General features: G+C 38.2%; 1 protein-coding gene across 14 annotated transcripts in view; it reads right to left on the bottom strand.

Moving 5' to 3' along the window:
- Positions 1–15960, bottom strand: part of tjp1a (tight junction protein 1a) — an 85229-nt gene that overhangs the window by 17704 nt on the left and 51565 nt on the right. For 7 of the 14 annotated variants that reach the window (XM_077712535.1, XM_077712540.1, XM_077712537.1 and 4 more), the window contains 8 exons: positions 7476–7532; positions 6122–6246; positions 5942–6044; positions 5505–5832; positions 5247–5353; positions 4455–4623; positions 4183–4315; positions 886–1022 (listed from right to left, as the gene is read on the bottom strand). In XM_077712535.1, the coding sequence (XP_077568661.1) occupies positions 886–1022; positions 4183–4315; positions 4455–4623; positions 5247–5353; positions 5505–5832; positions 5942–6044; positions 6122–6246; positions 7476–7532 (1159 nt within the window). Of the gene's footprint in view, positions 1–885; positions 1023–4182; positions 4316–4454; positions 4624–5246; positions 5354–5504; positions 5833–5941; positions 6045–6121; positions 6247–7475; positions 7533–13102; positions 13266–15960 lie in introns of those variants that run through there. The other 7 variants (XM_077712536.1, XM_077712538.1, XM_077712547.1 and 4 more) reach the window with 2 other exon arrangements.

The raw sequence follows: 15960 nt of genomic DNA, 5'->3' as shown, positions 1-15960 counted from the left end.
TTCCAAATGTCTGAACCATACAGTCATTTTAAAACTGACTTAAATGATCAGGGCCCTTTTGTAGGTCTTCTGAATGGATAGAATGTGACTTTTTGAACCTACAAAACTGAAGCTAAGTAAAGTATTTTAATTTTCTGCGTTTTTTTTTTATACAAAGCATTAAAAAAAAGTTTATAAAAATGTCATAATCCATGCTGAAACTCGCAAGCAGAAGACCGAGGATAAAAAGAATATCAGAAGTCAGAGTTGCGCGTCTTCTGCACTGAATTGCTGACAGTCAGTGTTGAAGCCATATTTCAAAATATTAGAATGACGCGGGGAATCATATAAAATGCCGAGAAGGACGGCGTCTTTTTCGGATTACATTTCAAAACTTGCACATTACCTGTAGAGAAACCCTATGCCGACCGAGCCTATTCTAGCTTTGGTTGGATTTTGAATCGCTCTTGAAAATGTCTCCTAACCACTATGAATTTAAAAAAATTAACGAGCTTTAGGAGGGATTTACGCCTTGGATACAGCTGTGAAGCTCGCATGATGAGAGGACATCAACATGGTTGAGCCACTCAGAACCAATTCAAGGTGTCCCTCGCCTGGAACCGTAGTTAGCAGGGACCAACTCTAGCACCACCCGCAACCGTTGTGGGGATAAGAAGTTCAGAAAATGGAACAACCAACAACATTTAAATGCGTAATAACACTGGGATTGTAATAGTTATGAATGACATAGTCCTTCAAGCTCTTAATCAAACATTGGATTTTAAAACAATAATTGATGTCCTGGTGAAGTCTGTTTTATCATTTATTATTCCAACTTTTTGTTCATTTTTGCCCCCAGCTTCATCCGTGAATAAAAACTTCAAGATAAAAGCAAAAAATGTTTACCAGGCAGTGGAGGTAATTGTTTGTCATCTCTGGAGCTAGTTTGGTCACTGGCCTGAGACAAGACACCATCATCAGAGCTTTTGACTAGTGTGGATATAGCACCAGGTTTAGACCGCTCCTCATCTCGACTTCGATGGCTGAAACAAATGAAAATCAGTATTATAAATGTATCTCCATACGGTACTCAGAGGTGTATGTTTTATTTTTTCACTTAACCACTAGAGCTGTCAGCCACTTAAGGGTACATCATATTTTGGGTAACATGGGCCATACAAATAATATTTAGTAAATATCAACAAATATACTGTACTGTGCACACAAAAAAAATGTGTAAGAACAGGTCACGAGTCAGTAAAAGGTTTCCCAATTATATGTTCTGTCTTTACCACAAGATAAAGAAAACTGTTAAAATTGGAAAGAATAAAAAAGGTTCAACTGCGTTCTTCCGTATGTTTATTAGAAGAGAGAGGTGGGCGGCACTAAGGGGGGCAGGGGAATAGGAGTAAAAGGCCTAGGGAGAATGGGCTGTGCTACTTAAAACAATAGTCAAATTCCAATCTGATCACATGACTGCCTCCTGTAACAGCACTTGAACTGTACTCGGTGACTCTTGAAAAAGTTGGAAAATCCACAAGCTACAAATAAGCCAATTTTTCACAGAAGCCAGTCAACGTTATACTGATGCAGTTTGAATTAAAACCACGGATTGTTATATTTAACTATGGTATGGCTCACTTAATGTTTAAGGATCCCATTCCCAAGAGATCTTTTCCTTCCTCTGGCCGCAATTCAATTATACTGACCTGCACATGCTTCGGTCCAAGATCAAGTACAACAAATGTATAGGCTTGTTGTCAGACTTTACCCCAATGACAAAGAATTACATCTGATTTAACATCACAGAATTTGGTATATTCTATTCTATTCACAATTGAAAGCATTTGTCATTCTAACAGAATGCAACACATTTCATCTGAACCAAAACTACGAGAAAATAAAAAATTGAGAAAAAAATTGTTAAATATTAAGTTGATGAAAATAAGTATTTACTCACACATATGGCTTGGTAAGCTGCACCATGATACCCAATAAGAGGATCTCAAATACCAGTCCTTGAGAAACACAATTTTCTACATAAAATAAAACTAATGTCTAATAGAAGATACTCTGCTTCAGGCTAGATGTAAGTGATTTGAACCATTCTAAAGCACTGAACAGTGTCTTGTCCATCGAAAAAAATGCACCTAAGCCCTCCAGCCAATCAGGTTAAACAAACCATCTGTCCATTGGCAAAGCGCTGTGGGAAGTATGTCAAATTCTTTTTGTACTCCTGAAACAAAGAGATAATAAAACATGCTCTTATGTCACAGTTTAGTGACAGCATAATGCTAGTTGGTATTGAGTCGATTCAGCCATAACCATAGCATGAAAACGTTTTAAAATGACGCTTTCTTAAGACTTATAAACTCTGCAATCACTTATATTGATGTGCGAAGGAAAATCAAAGCGCAAATAAAATTACGAGTTGGTTCAAAACAAGAAACTACATTACAACAAACTTTAAAATAGGCAACATTAATTTGGTAACATTCAGTGTAAATGATTCACTCGGTTAAACTGGGGGACCTTATTTTATCAATAATGAGCCGCCCCCACGTAGAAGCCGCACCCTTAAAGTTGCCTTAAAATTGTTGAATTTCACAATTTCCCTCAGATAAGCAGCTGTCCATTGATTCACAATTTTCCCCTCCATATTCATGGTTTTAATAGGGAGTACAAATGTGTTACTTTGATGAGAAAATCTTAGGAAAAATCATTGCACGTGGTGTTTCTGAGATACCGTACGAATTAAAAGCACATTATGAGGCTCAATATCCTAAGTTACTAATTCATACAGTAATGGTTGTTTCCTTACTGCAAAACAGAAAATAACCAACAAATGGTAAATGTTAATTTGCCAACATCTACTAGTTAAAGAGTATAGCAACACTGTAAGTCTGCGCATATAAGCGTACCCTTGATTCAGTCATTTTTTTATGACAAATGTGGCTTATATGCGAGAAATTCAGTAAGCAGCCAGCAAGCTAGACGGTGCTTTTTCTCTTGATAAAAACTTGACAAACACGTCACAAAACATAGTTCACCATTTGTTGTCATCTAATGTACGTGCTACAAAATGATCTTCCTGTCCATCCGGCAAGCCAACATTGGATATGAAGCACAATAAACTGGACTATTTCCACAATGATTACTGTTTAATCATGAAACTGGACACCGACTTGCATTTCATGTTTCAGCCAGGTGTGTGACTCCTTTACAAAAGTGAAAAGCTAGTTTTACTCAAGAGTAGTGTTTTATCAAATACCTTCAAGCCTTTAAGAGCTATGCCAAGAGGTTTTATCTCTTGCTTACCTCAAAATTTTAAATCTTGGCATCAAACAGTCTGGTGCACCAAGGTTATGATCTGATGCATCATAAAATGTCCAAGTAAACGTGTCATTTTCTTTTATGTGTACCTCTTATGCTCTTATCTCCTGTCATTTAGTTTAGATATATTCCAAAATTTGCGTGACAAGTTGTATTAAATCAATTGCACATTTGCCCCAAAAAAATACTAGATATGAAAATTGCTTTAAAATTAGATCTTATTCATACAGACACATATTGGGAGTGGCCAATGTTCAGTGTTCAGTTGCTAATATGTTGGTAAAATGGTTTAACCAAGTGAAACCCAAACAACTAAATAATTGAAAATAAATAACATTTTGAATAGAATTTTTCATAAATTTGTATAATATTTATCTGAACTCTGCTAAAAACTAATACGTTAAATGATATGCTCAACCATATATGGTTAAGGCAGGGGTCCCCAAACCTGCCCTCAAGGGCCATTGTGAATCCTGATCTTAGATCCAACCAATCCCGCACAGACAGTTTAATCAATGTGTTAAAGACCATTACTTAAACAGAGTCATTTCTGCTTAAAACAATTGAATGGTGGAAAGGTGTCCTCTTGTTCAGTTCGAATCAAAACCTGAGGCCATTTGTGGAATAGTTTGGAGACCTCTGGTTTAAAAGGTGTAATCAAGAAAATTCACTTTCAAACACGCTAAACTAGTAAACAAGATTAATGACTCCAGAGGGAAGTCTGATGGTTTATGCATGCTATGTTTTCATCCATTGATTTATGCATTAGTGGCGCACAGTCAGCACCCAATCTGTGGGTGGGATGATTGATACATGTACATATAAATATATACATTTAAATCAGTACTTTGCCAATGATTACTACTGTACCTGCCATTAGGGAGCTGCCGAGGTGAGAGCCGGTGATGGTCTGATGGCTCATTTTTGTCAGGTGAGCGTGATCTACCCCGGCCACGAGATCGATTGGAATGGTCTGATGTCAGTGAATGTATTTCTGAAATGTCTGTAAAATTAATAATTTTATTTAGTTTGTAGATGTGTTACAAGACTTTTTTTTAAAAAAAGAAGAAAGTGCTGAAACTTATCCATGTCGAGTAAAAAAAAAACTCGTGTTGCACCCTTGAAGTCTGCTAGTATCTCACCATCTCTATCGGAGTTATTGCCTGACGGAATGCTGTCATCTAGGTCAGGAATGTTCAGGAGCGTGGCTCGGTCATCTCTCTGAACAACCATTTTGAGCTTCCCCTTTGATCGCTCAATCAGCTTCTTGGCATCAATCAATGATAAGTTCTCAGTAACTGTGCCATTGATCTGAGGGAAAGGGATGGATTAAAAAAAAATGCAATATAATGTGGCACAAAGGTATTGAGAAACCGAAGAATCATTAGAATATATTAAATATTTTGACAGAATTACGTGACAACAATGCATGAGAAATGCACAATATCAGCAGCTCAATTATGATTTGACAATGTCAGAGAGTTAGTAATTTAGCAACAGGTTTTTTTTGTCATTATTGCAGTAGGTTACATTGGTTTATTGCAGTAATGCATTCGAAATATAACACACTTGTTGACCAACCAAGGAGTAAACATTATCCACAGCTAGCCATGATAAAATTCATGGTTTGCGATTAGGTAGAAATATGTAGGTTTTGATGACACACAAGAGGGAGTTTGCACTACAACTATAGAAACTTGGAAAGTTTCAAATTATTAGTAAAAAAATAACATGATGCTTGATGCTAATCTGGAGTAGACAGCCATTACAGCTGTTTTGGGATCACAGTACAAGCCATAAGGGCACGTGGATCACAGTGGTGTAATGGTCAGTTTGTGCAAACAAAAAGCTTTTTTCACCATTTACTGTAAAAGTGTGACCAATTTTCATAATCTTATATCTAAAAGCTCTTGCATTTGTATTTCATTTCTCACCTTAAGAACAACATCTCCTTCCTGAATGTTCCCATCCCTGGCAGCAAGGCTCTCAGGCGAGATGTCCTTCACAAAGATGTGGCTAGCTAACCGCAGTCCATATTCTGCTTTCAGAGTTGAAATGCAAGGGAAAGCAAAATGTTGAGAACCAAGATACAGCAGTGTTCCCATATTAGAAAAATGTGTTGCTAATATATAGTATTAATAATAATAACAAAAAAAGGGAAACACGGTTTGTTTGGACGTTGTGCTGCTCACCTTCATTTTTCCGCGACTTGACAAGTGTGACCTTGGAAGGCCTGCTGGGAGCAGAGGAGGCTTGTGAACGCCGATCAGAGCGCGGTGAGACACTCCTTTCCCGCGAGGCACTGTGATCCCGTCTTCCACTGCTGCTTCGTTCACGATCGTGTCGCCTATTGCTACTTGTGCTGCCACTAGCGCCAGGATAGGCACTCTGGCCAGCACGACCACTGCGTTGCTCATAACCATCTTCCTCATCACTTTCCTCTTCCTCATGTTCAGACATGGTCTCCCTGTCCCCTGGTCGAGAAACAGGTATTTGTACTTTCCTTTTCCTCCGAATAGTCTGTTAATTAAAAAAAAATGTAAAAAGTGATTAAAAGCACACAAACTGGAACATTTACACTCTGGCAGTGTGACAGTAGAGCAAAGATATATCTATATGTTAAACTTACTATTTTTGCATTTTTGCCACTCTTGCGCAATTGTTGCACAGCATATGCATGCTCCACATTGTCCATTGACACAGCGTTTACCATAACCACGCGGTCATTTTCTCTAAAAAAAATCAAAAATGAAGATAGTTAACACAGATAAAAACGTGTTTGGTAAATTGAGGGAATCTCTCAGCTTACTGTAGCATTCCCTCTGCTGGACCTCCTTTTAAAACATCAGATATTACAATGGATGTTTCCCCACTTTGAAAATGTGGGTTGTCTCGTCCACCTGAGATTGCAATACCAAACCCAAATCCAGCAGCCTGCACATAAAAAACATACAGTGACAAAATATTTATGATGACATAAAATGCTCTTTAAAATATGTAGGTGATCGATTGATCGTGAATGATGAAAATGATAATGCAAAACGTGTAAAGCTAAACAAGTTTGCCAATCATGTTTCCACTTTTAACAGACAGCATTGCATAAGCAAGCCATGTGATGTAAACTTGCACCCACAAAATTAGCAGAGAGCCAGAAGGCTAGGAACTGCAGCCAACAACGGGCTACTCCTTCAGCCTCAGTAAAGCTGCTACTAATTAGATTACAACAAACAGGCCAGTCTAGACAGGTACTCCAGTCAACACAATCCTAGGGCACAACTGAAGTAATTCAAAATTTCTTTCTAATTCGCAATTTTCAGTATGACATGTGAATACACATTCATAAATGCTCAACGTGTGTGCATAAATATAGTAATGAATTAGCAAGGCGGGTTTCATAATATACATTTGTGGAAGGAAAAGTTCCTCTAGTGTACCAACATCACTGTGCCCCAGTACAACAAGCAAGCCCCATTAATGCATATCTGGATGACTGTGGTCCAAAAGCTCCTGACGGCCCGGCACAGAAGACACTAACCTCAGGCCCATCCAACATTCTAGAGATTAACTATAAAGGCAATGGCAAGCCTAGCTCCACAGCCAACATCAGTGACCGCACCAAAGTTATTTTGGTTATCTAGGCAAACATTGTCATGGACACGCTTCAAAATTACTCAAAATAAAATCAAAGGCTGCTGTAGCTGCACAAATTTGATGAACGCCATGCCTCCTGCCTTGACTAATTCATAAAAGTATGACTTCTATTTTTGCCCGAGAGGCTGAAGAACCTATTGCATCCATCAGGGTTAGATGTGAAATCTATAGAAATGAAATCACACATCTCATAAGTGCCATATACATCCCTCTCTCTTTGCTTTGAGCAGGAAGGAAAATAAGTAGTAAGGAAGTGGATGCTGATGTCTCTCTTCCTTAGCTTTGTTTCCTGCCATCTGGGCTCCTTTACTATTGTTCCAGCTTCTTACATCCTGCTCACACAGCTGGTCCGCTCAGTACAAAGACAGAAGACTCATGATTGGGTAAAGACATGCAGCAATGCGGAGTTAAATGTTCAGACCCCATTATAATACTTTGCAATTAGGACACAAAAAGGACAAGAATAGGGAAAGACAACGGGAAAAAAGGCAAAGTGAGCTGTAAATGCTTACCCTGTGTAGTGTCACTGTGTGCTGTTCCCATATGACGGTTTCCTCCATTGCCGCACTCTGAAATAGAAGAAAAGGTGGTTGTTACGTTTCTCGAAAAATACACAAAATCACATCATAGAAATACATCCCCTTGCATATCTAAGTATTTTAAAACCTTTTCTATTCATATTTTTATATTTGATCCGGGATATGCCAATAGATGCATATCATATATTTGGATGAGATAACAAGAATAAACATGGATTTATCTGAATGGCTGATCGAGAATTGATGCCCTCTTCAGGTCTATGCTGCAGTCTAGTTATGCTATGATATTTACCTGAAAGCAAATTTTAAAGTGCATTAACACAGACATTACCCAGAAATGTACTGTGTCACAACCTAGTCTAATGTCCAGAACATTACCCATGCAGTATTTTGTCTAAATTACAATCGCTATTTTTTCTCCACTTTAAGCTAAATGCAAATATTTAACAAGCAGCAAACAAATAACTCGCTTAAGTTAACTTATTAACAAACAATATACTACAACTGTTTTCTGATCTTAGGGTTAGGAAGAGACTTAACTTTTGACTTGTGTAGTGTGGGACTCTGTAGCCGAAATGATCGTTATGATTGATAAAATATCAATGTTTAGCATGATCGATATCCTAACCCCAAACTATTGTGTCAACGAAATCTAAAAACACTAAACAGGCATGATGTCATGCCCAAGTCACACACTGCCTGTAAAAGCAGTCAAACTGGGTTAAATACAGGCAAATCTTACATTTCCGCATGTTGAAAGCCATGATCAAAGTGGCTAGTGGGTCACAATTGGTAATGTTGTAATATAGTAATTATATGTCTAAAAGTGACAAAAGCCTCACACAAAAGAGGGCAGAAAACCTCAAAAGAAAGTATGCAATGCCTTGCATATTTGCATGACTGGAGACACACAATTCCATGAGAAGGATTAAGAATGACAACAGCGTGGAGAGATTGTGTGAGAGAGATATGGGAAGTAGAGTAAACTTGCGGATATCATTGCTAGTTCGGTCATTTGGAAAAGCTGAAGGATAGATGAAGTCATTTAGCTACAAAACTGCAATGCTGGATTAAACTGATGTAACACAGGCATCTACTGCTTTCACCCATTTTCAAAATCTGTTTGCATTGCCAAATGAATTTCCGGACTTCATGTGTCTTTTGCTCTCGAGTAGTTAAAATCAGCTCCTCAAATTAGTGCACAGGTGTCCAACCAATTCCAGAAAGGGACAAGTGGATTAAAGGCTTTCCTTCCAACCAATGAAGAGGACACCTTTTCACCAATCTTAGTTATTACAAGAGTAGTAATCAGTTGATTGCAGTCAGGCACTGCTTGTTACTTTGGCCAAACTGTGTGTCTGTTGGAGCGAAATCCAGCACAATCTAGTCCCTTTGTGGAATTGGCTTGAAACCGATTCTATAGAGATTTTTTTCTTGGTTTCAGAATGAATTAATAGGGTCAACAACACCATGCATAGAATATTCCAAATTAACAAGCACATCCATAATCAGGCCAACAAAACAATACACAGACATCTGTCCACCCATTTATTGGGATAATTGCCTCACCCTTAATTAGCACCTTATAGCACAACAATTTGACCCACCATTTTCAATCCCATAATCATTGCTGTCATTATCCTACCTCTTAATATTAATATTGTTTACCTGCACTGCAATGTACTGAAAATGTGCAACAGACATGGCTTGTTTATACAGGCCAGAATCAAGATAGGCAAAAAGCCACCAGGCATGTTGATCAAACATTTCGAGCCAAGAGTTCATCACGGCCACAACTGACTAAATGTACCTAAAAATAAATAACGGAGAAGATGGAATATTCTTAATTTATTAATGCAACTAATTACCAAGTATTATCTGGGTGGATTGTGCATTTAAAAAGGCCAGTCTAAAGTGAGAGGGATTTAAAACTAAAACAGGGAATTAAGTTAAGCAAAGTTTTCCGCTCGAAACGCAAGGCATTTTCCGAAGAAAAACGACACTGCAATTACTGTTGACTGCTACTCTTTTTTTTGTGCTTTTACTAGTCTCATTCTTTTAGTCAACAGCAACATTAGCATGGCCCAATCTTATTGAAAACATGGTTAACCCTTTGACCTTGATTTCCACGGAAGCTCTTTGTGGATGTTATTTATGTCCATAATTGGCGCAAAGAGCTTGGGTGTCCCCCAAAACTATCTCCCCCCTCTCCAGTGCCCCTCCACTGTCTGTCACTACAACTCTCACAGTAATGCTACTATTGTTTGATGGGTCCTGACCCATTTAGCCATTGCTCCCTCTAAAATTCCCAAGCACTTCCATGTCTCTGAAGTGTTTTGTGATAAATCCAGCCAGCCGTTCACTCATTCAATTATCTAACTGTCCGGGCCCACCGAGGGGAATCCCACATGAGAAACAGCAGGCAGGGTGATTGAGTCATGGAGATTAGGCAGGTCTCCTCAGCCTTCAACTGTGAATTGTGTCATTAGTCAGAAAACACAACGCTGAAGAAAAGAACAGCCAATTACTTTTTCACTAATTTCAAGTAACGTATGTGTCACTTAACACATTAGGTGCAATTCATATTCCCAAAAAAAAAGGAAAAGTAGTTGCCCCTTGCCCTTCTCAAATTCTTATTTTTTGGAATATTTCCCAACTTCTGCATTTATAATCTAATTTTCCCAGTTCACAAATGTTAATTCTAATTCACATAACAGTTAAAATGTTAAGATCAGTGAGAAATATTAGTAAATAATGTGATCTATGAGCCGTGTTCAATCTTCAATGTGGCGATTGGGGGAAAGTAATTCTACGAAAAGAGCACAAAAGTGGAGTTCTCCCCTTCTGAGATAAACCAAGAAAAAGTAGATGCTGAGTGGGCAACATTTCTCACATTACAATAAAATGTTATCACAAATTATTCTGCCTAACAACAATTGCTTTGAAAAGTTAAAAAATCTTGAGATTTAATTAGCATACAGAAGTTAGTATCTCAATAAAAGTAGAGTGAAGTGGTGGTGTTTTAACAAATTCAAGCTTAGTTTTAAAAAACAGGAATCAGCTTGGAGGTCTGACAAATTCTAAGTTATTGATTTTACAGATTACGATTGGGCTGCACAATTTTGACCCAAAAAAAACATAACATAATTTTTTGATAAATATTACAATTCTCTTTGTGATTTTTGGATGTCATATTTTAAATGCATGAAGCCAAATGTCTGAAAAATACGTTGTTACTTTTACAACCGTTGCAAAAATTATGCAGACAAACATGAGCATATGCCATGGCTCAAATTTGACTATGTGGCCACTTTGGCATGCATGTTGCACATTGCAGCTCTACACTGTCGATGCTTCAAAGTATAACAGGCACTCAAGTGAATTACAAGTTTGCGCTTTTATTACAAGCCTCAGCACAGTGCAAGAGGACGAATGGTGGAATCACTTTTGATGTTAGCCAATTGTCCTTTTTCAATTTCTCTCGCTTGTTTTATACAAAATACCTACTGCAATAAGAAAATTATTGTAAATGGATAGTGTACAAATAGGAATAGAAATCGTATACCTTACATTCATTTATTCATTCATTCATTCATTCATTCATTTTCTGAACCGCTTTATCCTCACTAGGGTCACAGAGGGTGCTGGAGGCCATCCCACCTGATTTAGGGCCTGAGGCGGGGCACACCTTGTATCGGTGGCCAGCCGATCGCAGGGCACAAGCAGACAGACAACCATTCACACTCATACCTAGATTTAGAGTGTCCAATCAGCCTACCATGCATGTCTTTTGATTGTGGGAGCAAACCAGAGTACCCGGAGAAAACCCACGCAGGCCCAGGGAGAACATGCAAACTCTCTCTCTCACAGATGGCCCCGCTTGGATTTGAACCCAGGACCTCAGAGCTACGTGTTAAAACGTACGTTTTGTGGCTTTTCTAGGGATGCATCCCACACAAATTACACACGAATAAATACAATATCTTCCTAAAAAAAAAAAAAAAACACTGCTTTCTTGTTTATAGCACAACACGCTACTACAGCTGTGCAGTGTGCTGATTGTTTTTTTTAGAAGCCAGTGCAGCGAAGACAAACATGGTTTTCATCATTATTTCTAAAGTCAGAAGAAACATGGCTCGATGCTGCATGATGAATAGATTTGCCACTCAAGTCATTCAAATGTGAGCGTGGGAAAATAAAATAAAATAAATGTATAAAAGCATTTGGGGCACCAAGAGGCCAAGCAATTCTGAGATTGAGCATTCAATCTGAGTTTCGGGCATTCTTTTGTGTAGTTTGCGTGTTCACCCCAGACCCCGATTTCCTCCAATATCCCCAAAACATTCGTGATAGGCTGATTGAACACTCTAAATTGCACCTAGGTATGAATATGAGTGTGGCTACTTGTCTATCTCCACGTGCTCTGCGATTGGCCAGCCACCAATTTAGGGTTTTCCCGCCTTGAGCCTGATGTTGGCTGGGAGGATAAGCGGTACAGAAAATTAATTAATAAAAAAAAGGGCATATTTTAAAACCCAACTACATGAGGTCCAATAATCGCAGCTGTAAAATAGTCATTGTCGGTGAGAAGTAGGTAATCATCAAGCAATTGTTTTACACCATTAAAATTATGAAGGTAATTACACACTGCTATCTAAAATGGTAATACACTGACTGATTAAGTATGAGCTTTAATCAGCATCAGCCTCCTAAAGAGCACAGGAGATAAAACTAGAAGTATGAAACAATAATAATTTAGTTAAATTAGTATTTTTGCATTTCCATTCATAACATTTATTTTCAACAACGTGGAACATTTAGCAGCAAAAGACTAATTGACTAGCTTGTCACAAGTGATTTAACATATTAAGGAATCTCTTGAGAGATTGCTGATTTATAAAACAATTTATGTTGCCTATGGGACACTGGAGGTCACCAGGAAACTCTTTTAGGTGACAGGAGTGCTGTAGTGTGATACAATAGTGTACTTGAAGTTGCCCAATCTAATGGCTGCCGAGTGTATTTATACTTCCATGTTAGTCAAGCTCAAACTATGCCCAGCAAGGCCAGGGGCTGGGAAACAAAGAGGAGCAATCAACCCACAATTGCATTCGCACAAGCAGACAAACAAAAACCATGATGTACAGTACAAGGTTTCTTTGTTCAAGCCAACCTTGGCCTGGCACTTGATATACAATCTGATACAGATGAAAACTCACACACTTTTCAAAGACTAATCCACCTATTTTGGGCGTGCTGAAGAAGAAATGGAACGTGAGTGAGAATATGATAACTTGCTTCAAACAGCCAGGCAAGACTATATACACGACTCCATTCTGAAACTCGCACAAAATAATGAAACTACCTTAAAAACTGCAAAAATATGTATGCAATTTGTTATAAAGTAAAAAACTAAAATAAGTCCAAACTGAAATTGAACGAGTATTTAAAGCCAGCAACAATAAATCAGCGATTTGATCTCAATAACAATAGACTTAATAGTTTTTTTCTGCATAAAAGCAATTGTGTGTATTCATATGACACATTTGAAGACAGTACAAATGTGTAAGCAGAATAATACATTTCAGGCCCTTACTCACCTTTCCAGCATCCTCTTAGCTGAACCAAAGGAATGATTGAAAAAATTAGGGAAAAATAGAATAGAGATAAATAAAAATAATCATCCACATCACTGTCATTCCCACAAGTAGTGCGATATGGCCCGAATTATTATTTGCATATTTGAAGGGAAGCAAGTCTTCTACAGTCTAGGATGACAGTGCAATGCTTAGAAGAGTGTCCCTGTACTCCTTGACAGCCTGAGGCAGGATGTAAGCAAGAACACCCACACACCCACAGGAAAAGACTGTTTCCTGTTTGCAGGAAATTGAAGTTGAAAGTTGAAAATTCCTCCTTCTATACTTCACGTAATCTCATGGCTCCATTATTTTGAGACAGTCTAGTAGGATTTCCAATCTGTATCACAGATATACAGAAGAACATTGCATTGGATAATTGTTGAGATTTTCACAGAATAGTGGGCACTGTTGTGATCTTGTACACAAATCTGATACCCTTTCTGATACTCCAAAAAATAGTTAAATCGGACCCCACTGCCGATACTGAGTATCAGATTGGGACATAACCAATTATGAGATACAAAGTGCCAAAAGGGGCCAGCCTTGCGGTTAGTGGTTAGCATGTCGGCCTCACAGTTCTGGTGTCAAGGGTTCAATCCTAGGACATCACTGTTCATGTTCTCCCCAGGCTTGAATGGGCTGTCTCCAGCTAATCCGGTTTCCGTCCATATTCCAAAAACATGCAGGGTAGGCTGGTTGAACACTAAATTATCCCTTGATATGAATGTGAGCGTGAATTGTTGTCTGTCTACTTTTGCCCTGCGATTGGGTGGCCACCCATTCAGGGTGTCCCTCACCTGTGCCTGAATTCACCTGGAATAGGCCCCAGCACCCCCCACGAACCTTGTGAGGATAAGCAGTTCAGAAAATAAATGAATGAAAAAAGTGCCAAATATAAAGAGGTACAATGCCATCTGTAATCGCTTTTTGTAGTGATCACGAAACTATTCCTACTTATAGTGAGGTTTTAAAAGAATTCAGAATACAGTGAACATGTTTACCAGTAGAAACTATATTTTTTGCTTTACAGTGATTTTGTTTGCTCTAATTTGTGGCAATATACCTATGGTTAATGTTTTTATATGTGAGGATAAAGTTTTCTTCAGATTCTGGTATTCAAACAATTTACCGTATTTTATGGACTAAAAGCCGTACCAGCTAACGAATACTTACACAATGGAGAAGAAAACATATATATAAGTCACACTGGAATATGAATTGAATATTTGGAAAAGCAATTATTTTATTTTATCAGAAACCAAGAACAAACTCAAACCATAGTAAGATGTTGAACAACAGGTTAAATAGGCATTTCTTAACATGTTTTTCAGATTTAAAAAAATGGTGAGAGAGAAAAAAAAACAATTCACACCTAGGAATTAGTTGCAGGGCAAGGCAAACTATGAAAAAAGTGGGACTTCTACCCCGGAAAATATGGTAAATTAGGTTGTTTTTTTTCAACCATTATAGTAATGGTACAGGATCGGCATTGGTCACAACAACACATTCTGGTAGCAGTGTCAACTGCCAAAACTAGTCACAGAGGCAAAGCCATTTATCACACCTGTTTGGCTACCCATACATGTAGATATACCTCTTGAAAAATTAGAACAGTCCTGCCATCATTGTGGCATAAGATTAAGGAACGGTGGTAGACCTACATTGATAAATATTTAAAGACTATGTATTTCCCCAAAATTTCAATATAAACAATAGTATGTCTTACTGCCCATTCTCCTGCTAGCAAAATATTGCAAAATAGAAATTGATCATCAAAGAATCACTTAAAGGACAATAAAATTTAGATTTACCGATTCAATACGCCATCTACTTTAAATAATAACTAGTATCTGGAACAGCAATACCCGCACAATCAATGCACATCATTATCCTCCACACTGTCTGTGTGTAAGTGCGTGAGTCCCGCCTCCCGTGGAGACTTAATTGCCTTACAGAGAGAGAAAGAACAAGGCAGTGTAAATGAATGGTAATGGCCCCTAATTTATTGCGCCCTGAAAAACTATTGTTGACCATTTATATAGGGGATGATGGGATACTTGCTATTCTGCATAGGCACAACCTATAGGACAAACTGGTATTGGGTGATGTAGTATTGGAGAGTAAGAGAATAGGCATACAGACTGCCAATATGAGAAATGTTTTTCTTGAGAAGGGAAATGGGATGAAATTGAATCCAATTTTATATTCACAGTTGTACAAACTGTACAATAGCCACTCTACACAAGAGCTAAGTGAGAAATGCCAGGACAGCCTGTAATAAATGATGAAATAAAATATTACTGTCTTACTCTCTGATTAGTATGACTGTCTTTGATGCAGGTTTAATGATCAAAAAAATCAGGCCGTGCCTTATAGACAGCTTTGATGGATAGAGGCCATTTTTAGAACAGCTTTTGTGACTGTGATGGGGTGAGAGGAATTTCAGAGCTGTGCATACACATGAGTGGATAGATGAGGCCAAATAGCCAATAGGCAGATGACTATGAAGAGGATGCTGATGATGGTGCTGCTGATGCTGAGCCTACTGATGCAGCCGTGTGCTGGCATGCTTTAATATGCTTGAGTTAATTAGTCTCAAACAGCAGATCTACTTTCATGTCATACATCTCTGTGAGAAAAAAAACACTAGGACCCCCTTTAGCACAACAAACAGATAAACACACTTACACACCTCTGACTGACAACTCTGACAAATAGTTACTGCTGGACTGGTAAAGCTACAAATAAAATACAAAACCTATAATCCAGGCTTTTGGATTAAAACGTTAATCTGAGCCATGCTTCCCTCTGAAGACTAT

This window comes from Stigmatopora nigra, chromosome 3 (assembly GCF_051989575.1).
Source record: "Stigmatopora nigra isolate UIUO_SnigA chromosome 3, RoL_Snig_1.1, whole genome shotgun sequence".
Taxonomy (NCBI): Eukaryota; Metazoa; Chordata; class Actinopteri; order Syngnathiformes; family Syngnathidae; genus Stigmatopora; species Stigmatopora nigra.
The sequence above is the reverse complement of the archived record's forward strand: the minus strand, read 5'-3'. Positions and strand labels throughout refer to the sequence as shown.